The sequence below is a fragment of the Bidens hawaiensis genome, unplaced genomic scaffold, assembly GCF_021521415.1.
Source record: "Bidens hawaiensis isolate Kalapana, Puna unplaced genomic scaffold, B.hawaiensis_p1.1 tig00025587_1, whole genome shotgun sequence".
NCBI classification, from domain to species: Eukaryota; Viridiplantae; Streptophyta; class Magnoliopsida; order Asterales; family Asteraceae; genus Bidens; species Bidens hawaiensis.
Window position 1 is genome coordinate 261,456 of NW_027494093.1, and position 21,473 is coordinate 282,928.

Below are 21,473 nucleotides of genomic sequence, written 5' to 3' on the forward strand. Positions count from 1 at the left end.
AAATACAAACATTAAATCGTTATCGCATATTCGTAACTCAAAAATACAAACATTAAAGAATGCTTAGACACGATTACATTAACAACTTGCTGTTTCTTACTCATTATTTTCATCGCTACCCGATCCCGAGCTATTCCTTAGGTAATCGTCGTACGCGGCTTCTTCATCGGTCATTGGTTGAGTGTGTCCTTGATTGACCTCGTCTTCATACAAGCCCGTCTCATAGTCAATTTCCCCCTCGAGTGAGCGTTGATGTTGTGCCCTATCTAAAGCGTCCAAGTAATCCTTGTAGCAAATAGACATCTCTACAGCTGGTGGAGTGAGTCGAGTCCTCCTAATCGATATAACCCTGCCAGAAACAGAAAAAGCAGACTCCGAAGCTACCGTGGAAGCTTGGACCGTTAGTAAATCTTTGGCCATGGCGGCGAGGATCGGAAACTCATCCTCCTTACCTCTCCACCAAGCCAGCAAATCAAGACTTCTAAATTCATCTGGAGTCATGTGTTTCACAAAGTTGGTACCACCATACCTTCCAAGTTCACTGCTTGGGGTGTTTACCTTTTGACGTTTACCGGCGTCTTCCCAAATCATGTAGTACATCCCCATTTCAAGGTCGGTTTGGGATTGGGATTGGGCAACAGCTCTTAACGAGTCATGAATTTGGGAAGACGACCCGTATTTTGTAAGGTAAACATCATACATGTTAGACAAGGTGGTGTTGAAAGCATTCTTTAAAGTTTGGTTATAATAGGGTTTTGATCGTCGTTTAACTCTAGCTCATCACAAATTTTTTCTATTAAAGCTTCAACACCACCAACATTTATGCAAGGGTTTAACGCAGCAGCACATGTCAAAACAGCGGGTAGTTGTTGAAAATATTTTCTAAATTTTTCTTTCATTTTTACACCCATATCAAAATAAGGTGCACCCCTACAATGAAGTTCACTCAACTTTGTGCACATGACAGCAATTTTTGGTAAAGCAATGGGGCTTGTTGGATAGTAAACCCCGGATAAACTTGTTGTGCAAGATTTAAAAATTTGGAGTACCTCCGTAACGATCTCAATCAATAACCAGTTTCTAGGATCGTACGGTGCACATTTACCCCTACTTGACATTATTTGATGAAACGCAACTAGTGATTCTTTTTGTTGGATGGCTTTCTCAAACATATCACAAGTCGAGTTCCCTCTTGTTGGACAATCCCAATTGGCCCCAACCATTGACAATTAGCTTCATCACAAAATTTTTTGTATCTTGAAAATGTTTTATTGTTGCTAAAAACATCTCGTAACATTCTTTTAAAATTGTTTCTTTGCGTTTCGATCACGTTTAACCCATCTTGCACGGCCAAGTTGATAATATGTGCAATGCATCGGCTATGAAAAAGCGCTCCATCACAAATAGGTTTATACTTTAATTTTAAATGGCCAACCGCGGCCGTATTGTTGGACGCGTTATCAAACGAAATTGAAAAGATTTTATCTTCAATCTTGTATTGTCGAATGACTTTATCCAAGAGTTTAAAAATATTTCTGCCCGTGTGCGGGTAATCAAACAATTGAAACGCAACGGTTCGTTTCATCATTTGCCACGACCCGGGGTCAACCCAATGAGCCGTCACACAAATGTATGAGTCGGGCGAACCATTAGGTACCGACCACACATCCGTTGTTAAGTTTACACCAGTTTGTAAGTTTGAAAAGTATGAAATTAGTTCGGATTTAGCGTTTTTCCAAGCTTTAAGACAATCTCTTCTAAGGGTCGAACGACTTACGTGTTGGTAGCGTGGTTGAACATACTTTTGCATCATCGACATGAATTGAGGGTTGTCGAAGTGGTTGAAAGGAAGTGTATTTTGAATCACAAAGTTTGAAAACTGTTGACGTACCTCTTCAAGGTCGTACGTAAACACCGTTCCTTGATTCGTCATCTCCGGCTGCGAACTACTTCCCGATTCGTCCTTCAAGGCCTTGCAAAAGGGCCTTTGTACATGCGCTCTTAAAGTGGAGTTTGCATCTTTGCCATAAAACTTCAAACAATGTTTGCATCGAGCTTTTTGGGTACCGTTAGACATTTCGCATAGGTCGAAATGTTGCCAAACATCTTGGTTTCGTTTCGTGGGGATGACCCGAACGACCGTTTCTCCCGTGTTCGAGGCACCCATGTTGACGGATGAAGCAGCACTTTGGGAGGCCATGATAATCGACTACGAAATAAGAGCGTATGGAGTGGTAATGTGGTATAATTGAGCGTGAGATAACAAAATAATCGCGTATGTAATAAACATTTAGAGCGTTTGGAGTTGTATAATCGAGTGTGATCTAACCAATACCCAACCTAAGCTATATATAGATGTTTGTGGGGGTAAAATGGGGAAAAAAAAAACGGTCAAAAATAAGAAAAAACGGCTATATGGCCGTTACTCAACGGGAAAAAACCGGTTTTTAACCGGTTAACCGGTTTTTTTATAACGGTAAAAAACCGGTTTATAAAAAAACCGGTTAACTGGTTTTTCTAATAACCGGTTATTAAAAAACCGGTTTTTTAAAAACCGGTTATTAAAAAAAACCGGTTTTTTTTAAAACCGGTTATAAAACCGGTTTAGGCTCCAAATTGTGTAACCGATATACAAACCGCCGGTTTGACCGGTTTACAAAAAACCGGTTTTCTTAAAAACCGGTTTCCGGTTTAAACCGGCAAACCGGTTCGAGGACCGGTTTTTTTGACCACCTCTACAAGCAAGCAAACAAACAAACAAACACCTTTTCTAATTTCTACTCATCAATCAAACTATCAAACTCTCACCAAATTAACAAATGTCACATATATAGAACCTTCCTTACCAAACTTATAACCTAACACATTACCTCACCAACTTCAACTCACTTGCCTATAATTACATTACTACTCTCCTCATACTTTCTCCATCATACTTTCCTCATAATCAAGCTTTCTGTTGTGGGTCTTGTTGTATATGTTTTGATAAAAAAATAATGAATCAATTTCCCATGAGGTTTGTGTTAAGAAGGGTAGTTTTGTCATTAACTATAACTATAACTTTGTTTACATCATCATTTGCTCAAACATGCTCAAACTATGCATTTGCAAGCAACAAAATATTCACTGCTTGTAATGACCTTCCAGTTTTAAACTCTTTCCTCCACTACACATACAACCAATCTTCCAAAACACTAAAAATCGCGTACCGTCACACGAATGTGGGTTCTTCTCGGTGGGTCGCATGGGCCATCAATCCAATTTCTCAAGGCATGGCTGGCTCACAAGCCCTTGTGGCATTCCAGCAGTCTAATGGCAAGATGAAGGTTTACACTTCACCTGTTACAGGTATTACCACACGGTTGCAACAAGGTGAGCTGAGTTTCCTGGTTTCTGACTTGTCGGCTACATATTCGAATAATGAGATTATTATTTTTGCCACTTTGGATGTACAAAATGTGAGCACTAAAATGAATCAAGTTTGGCAAGATGGTCATGTTACAAATAATGTCCCAATGCCTCATGCTACTTCTGGTGATAATATTAAGTCTATGGGTACACTAAATGTCCTTTCGGGCAAATATGGGAGCGCAGCAGGAGCAAGAAACATAAAAACCAAGAAACGAAACGTAAGTTCAGAAAGTTTTTAAGTTTATCTTATGGATATATGTTTATACAAATATACACATATATTTAAAATATGTAATTGATTTTTCGGTTTGAGGAAATATGCAGATTCACGGTATCCTAAATGCGATAAGTTGGGGGATCATGATGCCTCTCGGCGCTATGATGGCGAGATACATTAGGGTATTTGAATCAGTAGACCCTGCATGGTTCTACCTACATGTGACTTGCCAAACTTCTGCATACATCATTGGAATGGCTGGTTGGGCTACCGGAATCCGGCTAGGGGGTCAGTCTCCAGGCATCCAGTTTACCTCTCATAGAATCAATGGCATCATCCTCTTTTGTGTGGCCACTCTCCAGGTACCACCTCTAGAATATTGATATACATGTATATATTGCTAACCCATGTGTGAAAATTCTTTGGTCAACTAGACCCAAGGGCAAAAGAATATAAAATTTTAAGTTAAAAACATTGCATGACAAAATTTAAAACTAACTTATGTCAAATATTCGAAATTGGCAACTTGTAATTTAATATCTAAATTAAAAACGTAAATAAACGAGTAAGCTAGAAAAAATAAGCGATTTACACATTTTTACACCAGAACCTGAAAAATTAGAAATTGCAAAAGTTGAAGAGAAATATTTAATAACGAAATGGGAGCCCCAAGTGATGGAATGCGTGTCCCACATCTATGGCCGTTTACTGGTACATGACCCGTGACCCATTTTATTTATAGCTAAAATTTTACTCGTTTAGCGTGGGCTCCTTTTTGCCCCGTTTTCTCTTCTTGGTCTGATCCAAGAGAGTTGGCTAACTCATGGATCAGAACTTAACCCGCCAAAACTACAAAAAAGGGTTCAAATTCAAGATTTGGTGGGTTGTACATGTGAAGGTAATCGCGTTGCTTGTAAGGCCAAGGAAGGATCACAAATATCGAATTTATTGGAACATCTACCACCATTCACTTGGCTATGGCATTATCATTCTAGGAATCATCAACATATTCAAAGGCTTTGATATTTTACAGCCTGAAAAGATATGGAAGAGATCTTATAGTGGCGTTATCATAATGCTAGCCATTATTGCAGTGGTTTTGGAAGCCTACACATGGTTTGTGGTTTTAAGGAGGAAGAAAGCTACAAAATCGGAAAAGATGACTAATGGTAGCAATGGCCAAAATGGATATGGCATGGCAACTAATGGTCGAGGTTGACTCGATCACCTTTCGAGTGGCTTATGATTTTGATCGAACTTTTGTATAACAACTGGATACTAGTAATTAGAACTATCAATCAGTGGCCCATAATGGTATTTCCCTTACATATTTTATTATTATTATTATTAGCTTTTATATTGCGGTTAAACTGCGACCTTATTATTAATATTATTATAATTAGTAGTAGTTTTTTTTTATATAACTGTTAAACTTTTTTTTTTTTTTTTTTTTTTTTTTTTTCATACACATGTTCTTAGAGCCGAGGGTCTCTCTGGAAGCCACCTCTTTATTCCTTTGGATAGAGGTACGGTGTGCCTACATCCCACCCTCCCCAGACCCTACCTATAGCTCTGCTGTCGGTGGGATTTTACTGGGTATGATTGATTGATTGATTGATTGAATCAGTGGCCAATAATAATCTATACTTACAATGTCATTTAAAAACAATTTTCATCAATCTGATTGCGGTAAAAATCATTAAATTGTTTTGAGTGTTATTGTTCACATTGTCAATATGGATTATTGTCGGCCTATGTTTACAATTTAGATTATTAAATCCAATTTGCCATGTTAAGTAATTAGATCACTTTTTTTCTAGTGTATCCTTTCGATGTCTAGGATTCGTGGAATGGTGATGGTATTGTATTGATCGGGGTATATGTACATTCGTATTGACGTGCTGAGTTTATACTTAGTTTTATTTTATATGCGTATAACTCTATTTGGTATACACGTTTTGTGGTGTTTGGCATAAGAATTCTTCAATTTTGTCCGCATTAAATATCATTAGACGAACTAAAACTGTTTGTAGAATCGTGCTTTCTATGCCCCACACAAAAGATCATAATATTATTGGTGGATTTGAAGTTATTATCAGAAGTTGTTCAAAAAAAAGTTACTATCAAAAATACTAGTCACAATCTAGAAAAGAAAAGGAAAAAAAATGTCTGATTGGTCTGCTCAGCAAACATACATATAGGACCGTTGTTTGACTTAGTAGATATTATTTCTTTTGTATAAAACCCAGGATAGGGTTAAAAGAATGATAATATGAAATAGTAATTTGTTTTTTTGTTACGATATTTCTCCAACTTTATAAATTTTGATAAGTTAAATAACTTTTAGACTAATTAAATTACAATTTTTGTATTAATAGTATTGTAAATTATTGAATCGGTCACTTAAAGAATTGTCTTTTAGTTTTATTATTATTTATATATGAAAAGTTGACTCGTTTTTTTCTTCTTTAGAATAGCCTTCGTTCAACTTATCGCTTAATAATTGCTTTCGTGTGACATACATGTAAGAGCAAAAAAGTAATTTTCATCCTCTTATTATTAATAAATAATAATTTTAATATACAGGACATCTAATAAAAGTTAATTTTTCAATGACTCAGTCCATATTTCGTAGTAATATAAAGAAAAGAAATACAATTTAGCCAAACTTTTATTATTATTATTATTATTATTATTATTAACTTGCTGCTATAACTTAAAAGTACATTCCTATTGGGACAATTGGCACTAGATATGCAAACAAGTCAAGTTGTACACAAGCGTTAAAAAGACTTGCGTACATGTAAGTTTTAACTTTTTTTTACTTCATTATATTAATTTCACACTCTATAATCAAGCTCGATCCAAGTTTTAGCTCATTTAAGACACTGCACACAAGCTCAAGCCGAGGTCAGCTAAGATTTTCTCAACATACAAAAACATATATTCCTCCCAACTCGTGAAGACCATGAAAAATGTTGAAAAAACTTAAATAACCCGAGCCGTATTGTGAATTTACCCGGTTAATTAGCCCCAATTTAAGCCCATGAGCCCAATTTCATTAGCCCAACAAAATGACAAGTCATTACAGAATCTCTCATAATCATTTTCCTGTATGTCTTCTTGGCTGAACCCTAAACCCTAACCACAAATCCAGTCCTGAATTGACAGTCCGGCCGATCCTCGACATAGCTGTTGGCTGCTTGGTTGATTCTTGACTTAAAGGTATTATTATTATTATTATTATTATTATTATTATTATTATTATTATTATTATACTTTGTGTAACTGTAAGATGTTTTTCACACAATTAAATAGATTATTCTTGTGTTTAGTTTTGAGGTATGCCAATAGATTGTTAAGCAGAGTTGAAAGTTTGTGGGGTTGAATTCTGTTTATTCGATTAAAACCCGAAAACCAAATTAGCTTTTTATTTGGTTTTCGTCTAGGGGTCAGTCGGGATTATAACACATATATATACTTACCTCTAAATAAAGATTTATAGGGGTGTGCCAACCCCTACGCTATGCGAATAACCCGAACCGGATAATGAACACCCTAAGGTATTGCCAGTAGTTATTTGAATTGTCAGGGTTTGCAGAAAGTAGTTTATATTTAAATTAATTAATTGGTTGAGGTAATTGAGTTGATGATACTGTACATGCACATAGAACATTTTAAAGTTTGATTTTTTTTTTGTTGGATGCTAGTTTCTGGCAAGTGTAAAGTTATTTGGCTTGAAAAGATGTGGAAAGATTATTGAAATATTTAGGTTCTTATTTTCTTATTGCTTTTTGTAAATTGTAATCATATCCATCAAACACAGTGATTATAATAAAAGAGTTTAAAAATGGACACAAATCGTTTGGTTCGTGGGTCAACTGACCTGACCCGACCTGTTTTGAGTTGTAATAGAAAATAACATGTTTCAAACCATCATCTGGCTTGCCCTTTTTGCAGCATAAGCTTTCGGTTGTCACAATATAATCTTTTTAGTATTGAGAAAACATCAGTATTAATGAATAATAGCCCGTTAATTAGTTTCTGTGTGACTGTTGAGTACGATTTCTAGTGGATTTGGATTTATGAACAGTAGTTGTTGATACAAATGGATGATTGGTTATTGTTTGCAAGTATAATACTTTTGAGATAAATTGAATTATACACTAACTTTCAAACTCTGTTTCATGGTTTTCTTATTCATCTGTAAGTTTGATGCAAATTTTGTAGAATATTTAATTGTGATTCTTAACTGGTGATACAGATAACTTAACGTATCTATATGAACTTGACTAATTATGAATACTTTAATAATTATGTATTTAGGTTTTAAGTTAAGCAAAAAGAGTAGTATAATGGCAGAAGAAGTTCAAATGCAAGAAGCGGGACAGGGTCGGAGGAAGAGAAAGTTAGGACACAAAAAGGGTAAAGGCAAGAAGAAAATGAAAGTGTTTCAAGGCAGCGGTCAAAAGGACAAAATGGACGGAAAAACAAAAAAACTTTTCCGAAAAAAAGCAAGAGATTATAACTCAGATGATAGTGATGATAATGAAGATATAGATGACATAAGTGAAAAGCAGGTGAAGTTTGAAAAGAAACCGTCACATATTAAAAATAAGGAAAATGATGAAAAATCTTCAGATGAAGAAATGGACGGTGATGATGATGATGATGTGGGTGATGATGTGGACAATGATGTGTCGGATGATGAAAATGAGATAGCTGACCACGGGATCATGAAGTTTTCTGAAGGAAACACATCTTTTAAAAAGGCGTTTAAGAAAATAGTGAAAAGTGGATCAGATGAAGTTCTTGTAAGTATATCATTATATTATTTAACATCAATTTTCGACGTATTTATTTAATTTGGATAATTTGTTTATGAGTTTTTGATATTTTCTCAGGGTCCTGTGTTGTCTGCTTACAAGAATCTTGTAGTAAAAAAGCTCGCTGCAGAAGCTTCTGAAAAGAAAACTAAGGGGGATGCAAAAAAGGAGAAAATTCTGGTAATTAATTTTGACATGGTTTTAACTTATATATACACATTTTTAGTATATGTATGTATTTAGTTCATTTAGTAATCATTTATATTGAATTCTATTTGAATACATAGTTAAAAGAGAAAGGTCATGTAAAGCCTGAAGCTTTTTCAGTCTCACATGAAAAAATGCTCATAGGAGTTGCTACAAAAGGAGGTAAACTTTATATTATTTTCTTAGTTTGTTTAATTCATCATCATCATCATCATCATCATCGTACTCAGTATATCCCACCAATAGCAAAGCTATGGTAGGGTCTGAGGAGGGTAAGATGTAGGCAGCCTTACCTCTACCCCATAGGGATAGAGAGGCTGCTTCCGGTGAGACCCCCGGCTCGATAGTAGTTTTGCATCAAGCCTTGGACATAAGGCACATAGCACTCAATCATCGAGACACCGGCTGATCGGTGCATGTACCCTTATCTTTCAGCTATCAACGCCACTACATGATGCCTGATTAACCGTCCGTCACTTTTAACGTTATTTTCACGAGATTAGTAAAATAACGTCAAAATTAGTGCAATTTCACTTTTGCCCACCCGAGGGTTCACACATATATACATCATATGTGCGCACCGCAAGCAGGGCTATTAGTTTGTTTAATTATGTTTGAAAAATAAACCTATGCATTATTACTGTCAAACTAATTAATATACATTTTTTCATGTGTTGGCGGAACTTTTAGTGGTGAAGTTATTTAATGCTGTAAGTTACTAACTCATGAATATGATTTTATTTTTGTTTTCGTCACATGTCGCCTAGAGGTGGCAAATTGGGCCCATTTTGGCCCAACCCGTCAAACTTGGCCCGTTTTGCTACCTCTAGTTGTGAGTTATATATTATGAATTTGATATCATGTTGGTGGTTGTTTATAGGTTAACAAGACTCAAAGTTCACAAAAAGGTTTAAACCCATCAAGGTCTAAAGACGCTAAAGGTATGCAATGGAAAATTGTTTTGGGCTGACTTGGTTTGTATATTGCTGTTAACTTTTATAGACTTGCGTGTACTTTAGCCATCGCTTGTTTTGTATGAGCTTTGCATAACATTCGGTTTTTGTAGTTTAAATAGGATTTAACATTTGAAAGATGGTTTGACTTTTTTCTTTGACTTTGTAGTTATTCAAAAGCGGAGGAAAGAAACATTCTTTTCTGAGCTGGGCAAAACTCCATCTGGATCAGATGCTAAGGTTCTCTCTCCCTATCTCTAGCACACACACACACACACATATACATACAAATATATGCACACATATGTAATTATACAATGTGTAGTTGTAAATATAGGTCGCGTAGTTGTAAACATTGGTTTTGTACTTATTACACGTGTTGCAAATATAGGCTGTGTAATTATTTTACGTATGTTATGCACACACATGTATTTACATAGTCGCTTATTCCCACCTTTAATTTGTGAGACAGGATGGCACAAGTGGAAATGCAGGTGATGAAGGTCCCACTTGGGCTCCTTTACGTGATAACTATATGCTGACGAATTCTAAACTAAAGGATTGGGATAAAGCGGCTGTAAGCACCATCCTCTTGGTTTTTGTTTCTTTTGCATTAATCTTCTATGAAAATCACAACTTTAATTTTGTATGCGTCAATGCACGTCAGGTCGGGTTGACCCAAACCTCATTTGTTCTCTGATATTGTTCTTTATATATAATTAGCGCGTTAAATATATTCAAAATATTAATCATAGTTTTTACATTTTGGTCATTTTCTTTTTTTTTTTACTTAATATTTGGCAATTTATAAGTAAATGAGTCAAAAATGCCATATGTAGTTGATTATTTGAGTATTTACTAAACGTGAACTGTGATCGATGTGTGTAGGACGAACCTGAAGCAGCAGACGATTTTGGAAGACAAGAGGATAGTTCATCTGAAGATGATGATTAGCTGGCCATATGCTTATGCTAAAAATGCTCTAATTCATATTTTGAGCTAAAAGGCTGTTTGGTTTAGGGTTAAAATATTTATGCAAATTGTATTTGTGAGTATATGAACGTTCGACCAAAATTTTGGCATGATTATCTGTTGACATTTTTTTGATTTTGTTGATCTTGTATTGAGTTCCAGAGTCTTATTTTATTTACTACTAGGTTACTAACCCGTGTAGTACACTGGTGGAAAATAAGAAATTCGTCACGTAAAGAAATTTGATTATATATTTGAATATTATATTATTCGTCTAATTATAAATACAAATAATTTTAACCAACAATATCACCCGTTCTTAAAAGTAAGTTCATTGAACTTGTCTAAAATCGAAGGATACACAAAGTCTATTGGAATCATATAATGAATATAATGAATTGTTAATTAAAAGATAATCGAGAATTTGTACATTCATTTGTCGTCATTTGGACCCCCACCCCCAACATTCCCTTCATCTATATCCAATAATTAATTCACAAATTATTTTATCTCTTCAGCATGTAAGGATTGGCATCTAACCATGAGTCTCGTGTTTTTTTTATAATTTAAGTACTTTTCATTTTGACAAGATATAGGAAGAACTTATTGAAGTATAATTTAAAATAAACATGAACAAAAATCTATACAATCTAACTATTTATTTAACAAAAGTATCATAAATTTAATATTTACAACTCCCTAAATACTTCCTTTTATACAAGGTTTATACTTTAATTTGTAGCATTTCATTGTTATCAATGATTAATATAAAAAGGAACAAATTGATTTTTTTTAATAACTAATAGCTAAACACTTGGAAACATCAATTGGCTTATATGACTTGTTTAACGATTCATAGAGCCATAACTTGTATACACTCTAATATTGACTTGAACTTGTTATGGCTTCAACTCAAGATGCTAATAACCCATATGGTATTATAGTATTTTCCATAATACCTTACCGGAAAACCATAATAGTTCAACATCTTCATTGAATTTTTTATTTTGATATGGAACCTAAAGAGATTATAAAAAAAATTATATAATAATTAAATTCATTATAAACAAAAAGGGAAAAGAAAAAAAATTGCTAATGAAATAATGAATAATATGAGAATCGACTATTAGAGTATCAAATTAAACCTTACCGGAAAATAATTAATCCACTTACCGGAATTGGCGATGATAGAGATAGTAATCCGAAACAAGAGAGAGAGATTATAATTGTTAAGGTTTTCAATCTTAAGATTTATATAATGTAAATGAGATGATTTAATATGTTTTTAAATTTTAATAATAATTAGAATAATTAATATCACAATTACATTAATAGGTTAATTATGGATTGTTTGACCAGATTGTAAAAATATTTAAGTTATTGTAAATTTTAAATTTTAAAATTTAAAATTGGATATCTTTTTAATAATAATGCATTTTTAATTATGGTACATTTAGACATTATGGAATGTTTGACCAATAAAATTCAAAAGTTTAAAATTTAAAATTGAAAATCCTTTTAAAAATAATAAGTTTCAATCGTATTAATGTTACATTATGAAATGTTTGGCCATTGATTTACAAAATATACATTTGAGTTACACTTTAAAGTTTTAAAGTTTATAAAATATTAAAATGGCATAAAACTTTGAAAACTATGGTTATAAAATGGTGACACAAAATAAACATAACTAAATGTAATTATGATAATAAAACACACACACACACACACACACACACACACACACACACACACACACACACACACACACACACATACTTATAAATGATAAAAATAGCACTAATGAAAACAATACAAACCTTATTTCAATATAAATCGTTGGATAAATTAACCTTACAATATTCCAAGGCATGCCAAAATGCAATTCGAGTTAGATTTAGATTTAGTGACGATATAAATCATTAAATTCATAACAATATGTAAGGGAAATTTAATATCACAAAACATACTTGTATACATTTAATTAAATGGTGACCAAATTTTGATTTTTTTGGTTGAAATGTTGACGAAATTTGAATACCTGCATTAAAAAAAATCAACCTCTCCGGGCAATATGCAGTCATTTTGATGGTATAAATCCCTAAAAATTATACACGGACTTATATTATTGTTTGGGCTAATTATACACATAAATATCTCCGGGCTAATTTTTAGGAATTTATATACATGTATTGATTATTGTTTGGGCTAACTACCATTTCATCTTGAACAATCATTTCGATGGACCAATCTTCTCCGTGCTTTGAATTTTTCTTCAGACGTTAACGTTTGAGAATACGCACCTTGAGGATACAGTCACTGTTAAGGACATCCAATTGTTTCAACATAGTGATATTTGTTGGCTCCATCTTCCTGGTGGTGGAAAAAAAACATTAATTTCTTAAAAATAACACTTTTTAACGAAAAAACGAAAAAAATTGAATGATATAAACAACAAAAATATAAACCTTAGAAATCAAGAAAATCGTTTTAGCTCAATTTGGTGTGATAGTGTAAGAATTCTTGTGTGAAAGTGAAAGTGAAGTATTTATATATAGTTCATAGTAAATGATTGAATTTTGGGAGGAATGAATAAAGAAGGAATGTATATACGGAATTAATTAAAAACATAAAATTATGGAACTTCAATTACATTAAATCATGGACGAAAATTAGGGAATGAGGACTAAGGGATTTTCAAAATTTGAATTACTAAAATGTAATATTGTTAAATACAAAATAATTCAATTCAAATATTTAATTCTAGACTATATTTAAACATATGGAATTAACTTTTTAATATGGAAAAATAAGTTACTACTTTTTTTATTTACATGAATATAATTAATCATCAATTCAATCAATTAAATAATTACCGTATATCTTGAATGATTATCAATTACCGTATATCAATTATGATATATTTAAATTGTGAATCATATGGTTGAAATTTATAAAAATAGTCTACATAATATAATTAATAAGCATTTGAATAATTAAGTAACTGATATTAAGCTGTGTAAAAATAACTAAGTAATTTCTTTTTTTTATGTATTAACAATAACACAATTTTATTATAATAAACAACAATTTAAAAATTGAGTCATTGATATAACATATGGTAAGTAGTAATAATAATTATAAATTAACATATATTTCAAATTAGAATCAGCCTCATATATTAAAATATTTGATTGACTAATTTTGAATTAGTCAATCGGTTAAAATCCGTATTTATAGTAACCCTTAAGAATGCTTAATCAAAACCTTAATCAAATGATCAAATGATATATCATAATTTATTAAAATATAGAAATTCCGTAATTAAAGAATTCCTTAATCAAATGGAAAATTTATCCATAATTTACAGAAATTGATATTTCATAAATATCAAATTACACACAATTATAGTATAGTTAAATCCGTAATCTCTGTATATTAGGTTGTTTTATATTGAATCCAATGGATGAAATATCAATTAATTATCTCAAATAAGTTAAACTTGGAAGGAAGTCTGATGATTAAACTGACTTGAGGTAATGATGATGGTGAGCACCTTCATCGATGGTGGACCGTGAATTTGACAGATAAATGAATTGAAGAAAGTGATAGGTGGAACATGATAGAACCATCAATGAGAATGAAGGCGTGAAAGAGGAAAATTGATTTGAATTTCTAGGTTAATTAAGTTATATTAGTTAGATACATAATAATAAAAATAGCATAAATAATAAAAATCATAATTAATTAATAAATAAATTGGTTAATCATTATTAAATTAAATATTAAATTAAAGTTAAAGAGAATCATTAAAGAGAATTAATTGTATCTTAATTTAATTTAATTTAATTTTGATTTATTTTATTCAAATGAAAATTAGAGAGGTGGTAGATATATATGAAAAGTTTAGGAAACAACCAATAGGAAGAGGGAAAGTTAAGTTAAAGCCTATTGCTTTAATATATATATAGATATAGATATAGATTTTCCTCTCTTTAAGACTTGTTGAATGTTTATTTTCAGTTTGGAAAAAAAAAATTAAAATCAAATTGTTGGTAATAGTTTTTAATTGTTGTAAACCAGAACCAAACCGTCACTATGTTCTATTATGCCTTAAAGTGTAAACTTAAGCATGACGTGGCCGTGAACCGAATAGTCTTACTTTTAAAACCACAGTATTTGTGGCCTCTACGTGAGTTGGTAGATATTTTGAGTTGGTGCTCGACATTGGTTGTGCATTGAGCAAAGCCGAAGCCTTAGAATTGAACACAAATCTTTTTGTACTAAGCATTCTGGTGGCTAAGAACTTGGAACTTGGATGACACCGAGTATTCTATGTCACACCCCAACCTACAGCGGAAATGCCGGGGCGTGAACTGATTGTCACAGCTCACAAGGTAACTATCTTGCAACATTATAAGTTTCAATACTATTTAATAATTTCAAATAAAACAATTACAGTTAAGTACATCAAGTATAACGAAATTACAACAATGATTAATTTAATTTGTGTCCTAAAAAGCATCTCTACGTGATCTTCATCTTGCTAAACAACAAGCTCATAACCTGCAAATACGTACAAAATATATATATTTGTCAACAACACATGTTGAGTGAGTAGTTTCACCAGTTTTGACACAAACAAAATGATAATATATAATGATATAAATAATAGAGTAAAAATAAGCAAAACTGTTATATGTGAGTATAAACAATGAAAGTGTTAAGCAAGTAATGAGTGTCAGTGAAACCATTGCCAATGCGATCGGGCTCCGGCCACTACGACGATCGTATGATCATACTATAATGAGATTATGTTGGACCTCTCCGAATGCGATTCAAGTAAGCAAATAGTAAGTAACAAACAGTCATTCAATTGATACACGACACGAATATCACAGTTTGTGTTTGAGAAATAATGAGATAAATAATTTGATAAACGGTACGCAAGTGTCCCCAAAACATTTGAAAACAAGTAAAATAGGGGAGTGATTACTCACCTGATCGGATGAACGGAATATAAGTGACGATGTGAGAAAGATGAACCCTTCGGGGTACATCGACAAGGATTCCTAGTTAAATAAGGATAATAAGATTAATTATAAAGATTTAACATACCTTAATGAATTCAAGATTTCGATGACTTGAGTTATGTAGTGATTAGAATGATTATGGATTGATCGATTAAACTCTACGGTTACTGTAATGGTGAAATTATTATTATAAGTTTAAATAAATAAATATGAGTTTAAATAATTTTAATGATTATTTAAATAATATTTAACTAAATATAATGCAAATTATAGATGTGTACATATATAACTCGTAATACATTAAATAATTTAAGAAAAATGTTACAATATATATATTTATCATACAATATATATCTTGGATTATTTAACGAAAATCTAATTTTATAAATATAATTAATATGTTTAAAATACAATTGTTACAGTTTTTGAAGAATGATACATACATATATATAATATATATTTTTATGTATATAATTATTATAAGCAAAATCATAAAGAGTTCAACAACAAGAAATCACTAATATTTGTGTCGAGTTTTAATAAAGTAATGATGATTATTATTATATAAAAAAATGTACTTATATATGTGTGTGTGTGTGTGTGTGTGTGTGTGTATAAACGAAAACTTTTAACAAGGTTTGATATGAAACATAACTCCAAGATGTCGGTTTTAATAAAATACTATTTATCTAATAATTACTATAATTTATTAAAATTAATTATAATAATTAATCAAAACAAATATAAAGAAAATAAAGCTATAAAAACTGGGTGGTTGGGTTCGAACCCGAGACCACCAAGTTCTAATACACAAACCAAACAAAATTGGACTAACAGCTTTATTAATTAATAAATGAAAACGATTGATTATATGCAGAACAACAAGAAACCCCCAAAGTGTATATAACCCTAAATACCCAAATCGATTAATCTGTTGTTTGTTTGTTTAATTAATGCTAGGGCTTTCATTAAACAGATTCAGACGAACTATAAACATGTTTCAATTACCTGTAACGATGATTATTAGCTGTAGATTGACGAACCAGAACAGCCGGCCATAAACGCAAATCAAAACTGATACAAACGATTGATTATAATGTAATTGATGTTAGGGTTAATGATGTATGATTAAAAACGACCCTAGAACATAGTTAAATTACCATAAACTTAGTTATGACAATTTGTAATCATTTCCATTTAATCTTTTTTTTGTATGCTTAACATAAAAAAGAGGTAAAAGTTCAAACAAATATTAAAAATATAAAAATAAAACTTAGTATTATAAATAAAAATCCAAGGTGTCACCCCTTTCTTTTGATCTAATCAATTCTTGCCACTTGGATATTAAACATTACATAATAGAAATCAATCAATAATAAAAATAGAAAATAACATAACTTGACACCCAAACAAATACATCACACACTCTATTCCTCACTTGCAACTTCAGTGGTGGTAACAACTTCTGCTGGTGTTTCTTCTTTCTCCACCGATTTTTCGGCCTCTTCGACAACCACCACCGGAGTTTCATCGGTGGTAGCAGCAGGGGTTTCTTCGGGAACCGCCTCCACGGTGGCCTCAGTTTCTTCAGTAGCTTCCACAGTTTCCTTCACAGTTTCTTCAGTTGTCTCGACCTTAACTTCTTCCACCTCGGTTTTTGGCTCGTCCACCTCTTTAGTCTCGGTCTCAACGGGTTCGACTGGTGGTGGTGCATCAACTACTGGCTCCTCCACCACATCTGGCTCGGGTGCTGGTGGTGCATCAACTACTGGCTCAACTTCTTTTGGTGCTTCTTCGGTGGTTTCGACCTTTTCGGGCAAGGTGTTTGCAACAGATTCAACCTGGAATATTCATAAAACATTAAGAACAATATGTAAAGACTTTTCACATAATATAAATATATATAAAGTTGTTAGTTCTATGGAAAACCAACATGCCAACATGCCCAACCACTAGTGGTGGATCTATGTGTCACGTGACATGTCACGGATGAAAAATGTTGTGTTACATGTAGTTTTTTTATGTGTTATATACGTATCTGATTCTAAAACTGCTTTGTCAATGAGAGACACAAGTAAAAAATTTATATTCGCTACCGGCAACTTTCGATATATTTTAAGTGAGATGTTATAAGTTGTGAATGTTATAAATGATAAATGGAATAAACATAGAACTAGTGAAGAAATTACCTCAACACTTGCCATTGGGATGCCTTGAGAGTTGAGAGGATATGAATGATGAGAATATAGAACAAAGAGTGTGGGGTCAGTGGAATAAGACGCATATGAGACCTATTTATAGTACTTCATGGTGTTAAATACAATTTTATAAAATAAAATATTAGGTAATAAATACTAAAATTTAATAGAAGTAAGATTCATGATGTCTAGCTTCTAGTCACATGAATCATAATCTTGAAGTATTATTATTAATGATAACAAAACAAACGAGTAGTTTTAGGTATATTTTTGAAATGTTTTTATATTTTTATCTGGTATATTATTTATGGGAAAAGTTAACACACAAATGAAATTAACAGATTAATTGTGAGAATCAAGTAGAAATTACTCTATTATGTAATTAAATAATTGCTCTACTTGTAAATATAATTACTCTACTTGATTCTAACAATTAACACGTTAATTTCATATGTATTTGATCCAAACCTTATTATTTATAAAGTTTAACTTAATAGAATACAATTTTAACTCGTCCGCCTAGCAACTAACACGACCCAATCATTAGACGAAAACTCAAAGATAACTTGAAAGATATCTATGGACGGGTCTACATGGTGACTACCATCGTTACATAACATTCATGAATTTGTTTATGAGTTGCATATATTTGATATTCGAGTGACATCATGCATTTTAAACAACAAGAACATATGTATTCTGAAGCTAGCACAATAACTCAGTAAGATTAAAAGAAAGACGCATGGCCGATTTTGTAGTTGTGAGTCACTTTTTTCTCAATGAATTTGAGCATTGTCTATGTAATACGATTGTATGTATTTCTGGATTGTTATAACTAGAGAACTGACTGACTTGATATTTTAATAATATATTTTATAGTTTTAAAATATAATGAATAGTATTTTGAAGCTGATACCACTTAAAATTAGTAAAATTAATAAATTTTTATAAGTGCGGTTAAGTATATTATATTTCACGTCCGTTTGAGATCAGTTTTTGGGTTAGTCACTTGATACATGTACGGCAGGTTTGGGACTCGATTGTATAATCGGGTATGATCGTTATAAAATGGATTTAATCTTCATAAAGATTGTTTTAATAATATGGACATTTAATACAAGGATATGTATTGATCTCAAAATATTATTTAGATGTCATTATAGGTTGTAAAGCATAGACGTAGGATGGGGATAGAGGAAGTTCACGTGGTAAAAGGGGTGGTGAATTATGGGCTTGATTTCATCATCTTTTTTATTTGAGTGGAATCCATGTTGTAGGAATCGGGACAATCATGTTTTCATGTTCATGCTTTTTTTATTTCATTTTCATACTTTTAAAGATTTTATTATTAAACTTTTTTATTGAGTTGTCTAATTATTAAAACTATATTATAGGTTTCTGGTTTTAAAACTAGTTCCAAACAAATATATGTTTGGTGATGAAGATAGTTTTAGTGGCTGTTTGGGATTCCTTATTTTTGCTCCTTATAGCTTATAACTTATGCCTAATAAGTTATAAGGTGTTTGGGAAAGTTGGGTTTTGTAAGTGTATAAGGCATAAGTTACAACATTGTAACTTATACCTTATGCCTTAAATAAGGTATAAGGAGGTAAAATAAGGAATCCCAAACACCCCCTTAATTTTTTGAAGTAAAGGAAATATAAAAGGATCAAAAAGCTGGGTTAGATTTAGTAAATGAAATAAATAAAACCTTTTTGACCAAAAAAGAAAAAGGTTAAACAGTTAGATGATTTTTTTATAGCTGATCTTTTCTATTTTTTCTCTCTGAATACGTTTTTAGTTTTTGGCTATATTGGCGTAAGTAATTAAAGTTTTTCGATATATACCATAGACATACTATTAGAAAAGTCTATATATTTCTTCAACATAAAACATTAAAACTTGTGTTCAAAAGCTTTAAAAATCATGGCTCTAAACTTTACTTAGCCAGACATCACTTATCATTAATTTATATATTTGTGTTGTATATACAACTGTCTTCAAGAATCGTTAAATTATTAAATGGTTCGATTTAGATTGTGTTGTATATGAATCGTTAAAAACTTTTGGAGCGAAGTCAAGAAAAATTTAGGTTTTAAGTATAAAAGATATTTTTATTGGGTTTAAACAATTAAATTATTAAATGGTTCGATTTAGATTGTGAAATATTTTTATAAAATTGAACTAAAATGAATTAAGTAATTGGGTTTAAACACTAATAATACATATTTTTTCAAAAGAATATATATTATAATTACTTTTAAAAAAAATTCAGGCCCACCGACGTGATTGGGCCGGGATCGGTCACCCTCCCAGCCTCCCCTCAAAGCCGGAAGTCAAGGATCCATTAGGGTATATTGACTAAAATTAAACCAATAGGATCTCCATCGTCAAGATATGATCGATTCATCGGCTGATCATGGCTATTCAGTTGCTTGGTTCTTTCAACTTTTAATCAATTATATGAGACGTGTCTGGTAACAACACTATATTTGTAGTATTTCAATAATGATAGCCTATTTTAGGTGCTTGAAGAAACACTAATCGACCCCGGGCAGATTACGGATAATCTGGGGGTTAAATAGATGTTTCCCACGAGGGGTTAGACCCGGCAAAGATGGTTCTTCTGATAACCTGCAAAACAGACACCGTGAGCTCGTCACTGATAAGGGGGGGTACCTCCTTGTGACCACCCTCCGGCGTGAGAATCAGACTAGATTGCTCTTGAATATGTGTATATTAAGAGATTGCTAGAGCAGATATCAGGTATAAGATGTAAGATACAAGATGAGATGAGATGATCATACCATTTGGGGTATTTATAGCCGAAGGTAGGTTTCCAATAGGGTATAGCCGGTTGAATAGTATTCCTGTTCTACCAACTGTGGCCTACGCACGTGCCATGCTGGTAGTTGGTGGGTAGGCAGCGGCTGACAGTGACCAGGCCTGCTGTGCACTATTCATTTTCCACCAACTGCAGGCTATGCACGTAGTATGACAGGAGTTGGTGAGTAGGTAGCGGCTAATAGTGACATACAGTACAAGAGCATGCTGCTCGCCATACTGTTGTCAATGGGCTGTCGTATCTCTGGTCAGATCTTTTGCCCATACCTCGTCAGGTACAGTACAAAAGATCTTCCAGTATCGTACGGACTGGCTCATTTGGGCGGGAGTATTCCCCCTCCCGCCTTTGTGCGGGATTGTTCCCGGCTTTGCTCATTCCTTCAGGTGACTACTAAATTATTGAGAGCTAAGTGCCTTGTGCGTGTAGCCTTGCTGCGCGGGTGGCCTTCCCTGATGGCTTGTATCCGCAGCTGCGGGAACAGGCGGAGTACTTCACCATTGGGAGGCATTTCTTGCGGGAACAGCTTGCGTACTGCGCGTAAGGACGTCACGTCTCTGAGCATGGTGGATCCTGCGGATCCAGTTGGTTTCTGCGCAGACGTCTCTCTTCAAGGTGAGTCCTGTGGGTCCAACTGGGCTCTGCTGGGACCTACCTCTTCAAGTCCCCCCAGTCCAATGTTCTTCTCATGAGTGTTTAATAAGTGAGGTGAACTTTTGGACTTAAGCAAAGGGTTTTTGAAAAGGGTTTAGTTTTAAGGTTTTCCATGGGGATTCTTCCCGCGGGAGTCCTTATGTCACTTGCAGAAATTCCC

The 21,473-nt window shown here is 32.9% G+C and overlaps 3 protein-coding genes across 4 annotated transcripts; 2 read left to right on the plus strand and 1 right to left on the minus strand.

Annotated features, from left to right (window-relative positions):
- Positions 1 to 2,757: 2,757 nt before the first annotated feature.
- LOC143571836 (cytochrome b561 and DOMON domain-containing protein At4g17280-like) lies at positions 2,758 to 4,893 on the plus strand. The gene is made up of 3 exons (XM_077057163.1): positions 2,758 to 3,629; positions 3,736 to 3,990; positions 4,527 to 4,893. Exons 1-3 carry the CDS (start codon positions 2,997 to 2,999, stop codon positions 4,845 to 4,847), a joined length of 1,209 nt encoding a protein of 402 aa, XP_076913278.1. The 5' UTR covers positions 2,758 to 2,996; the 3' UTR covers positions 4,848 to 4,893.
- A 1,858-nt stretch (positions 4,894 to 6,751) lies between these two features.
- Positions 6,752 to 10,718, plus strand: LOC143571821 (uncharacterized). 2 transcript variants are annotated; one of them, XM_077057146.1, is made up of 9 exons: positions 6,752 to 6,853; positions 7,955 to 8,442; positions 8,533 to 8,634; positions 8,742 to 8,823; positions 9,352 to 9,371; positions 9,542 to 9,602; positions 9,784 to 9,854; positions 10,087 to 10,191; positions 10,503 to 10,718. In XM_077057146.1, exons 2-9 carry the CDS (start codon positions 7,984 to 7,986, stop codon positions 10,566 to 10,568), a joined length of 966 nt encoding a protein of 321 aa, XP_076913261.1. In that variant the 5' UTR covers positions 6,752 to 6,853; positions 7,955 to 7,983; the 3' UTR covers positions 10,569 to 10,718. The 2 variants fall into 2 exon arrangements, with proteins under 2 accessions (XP_076913261.1, XP_076913260.1); XM_077057145.1 differs by lacking the exon at positions 10,503 to 10,718 and having other exon boundaries at positions 10,087 to 10,320.
- A 6,202-nt stretch (positions 10,719 to 16,920) lies between these two features.
- On the minus strand, positions 16,921 to 17,958 carry LOC143571823 (uncharacterized). The gene is made up of 2 exons (XM_077057147.1): positions 17,809 to 17,958; positions 16,921 to 17,460 (listed from the first exon to the last, which is right to left on the minus strand). The coding sequence occupies exons 1-2, from the start codon at positions 17,821 to 17,823 to the stop codon at positions 17,047 to 17,049; spliced, it is 429 nt and encodes a 142-aa protein (XP_076913262.1). The 5' UTR covers positions 17,824 to 17,958; the 3' UTR covers positions 16,921 to 17,046.
- Positions 17,959 to 21,473: the final 3,515 nt, after the last annotated feature.

Bases quoted from the DNA above. Each gene is read 5' to 3' on its own strand.
- LOC143571836 (XM_077057163.1), top strand. From the start codon at position 2,997: ATGAATCAATTTCCCATGAGGTTTGTGTTAAGAAGGGTAGTTTTGTCA. The intron at 3,630-3,735 runs GTAAGTTCAGAA...GGAAATATGCAG, and splicing joins TAAAAACCAAGAAACGAAAC to ATTCACGGTATCCTAAATGC. The intron at 3,991-4,526 runs GTACCACCTCTA...GTACATGTGAAG, and splicing joins TTTGTGTGGCCACTCTCCAG to GTAATCGCGTTGCTTGTAAG.
- LOC143571821 (XM_077057145.1), top strand. From the start codon at position 7,984: ATGGCAGAAGAAGTTCAAATGCAAGAAGCGGGACAGGGTCGGAGGAAG. The intron at 9,603-9,783 runs GTATGCAATGGA...TTGACTTTGTAG, and splicing joins AAGGTCTAAAGACGCTAAAG to TTATTCAAAAGCGGAGGAAA. The intron at 9,855-10,086 runs GTTCTCTCTCCC...TTTGTGAGACAG, and splicing joins CATCTGGATCAGATGCTAAG to GATGGCACAAGTGGAAATGC.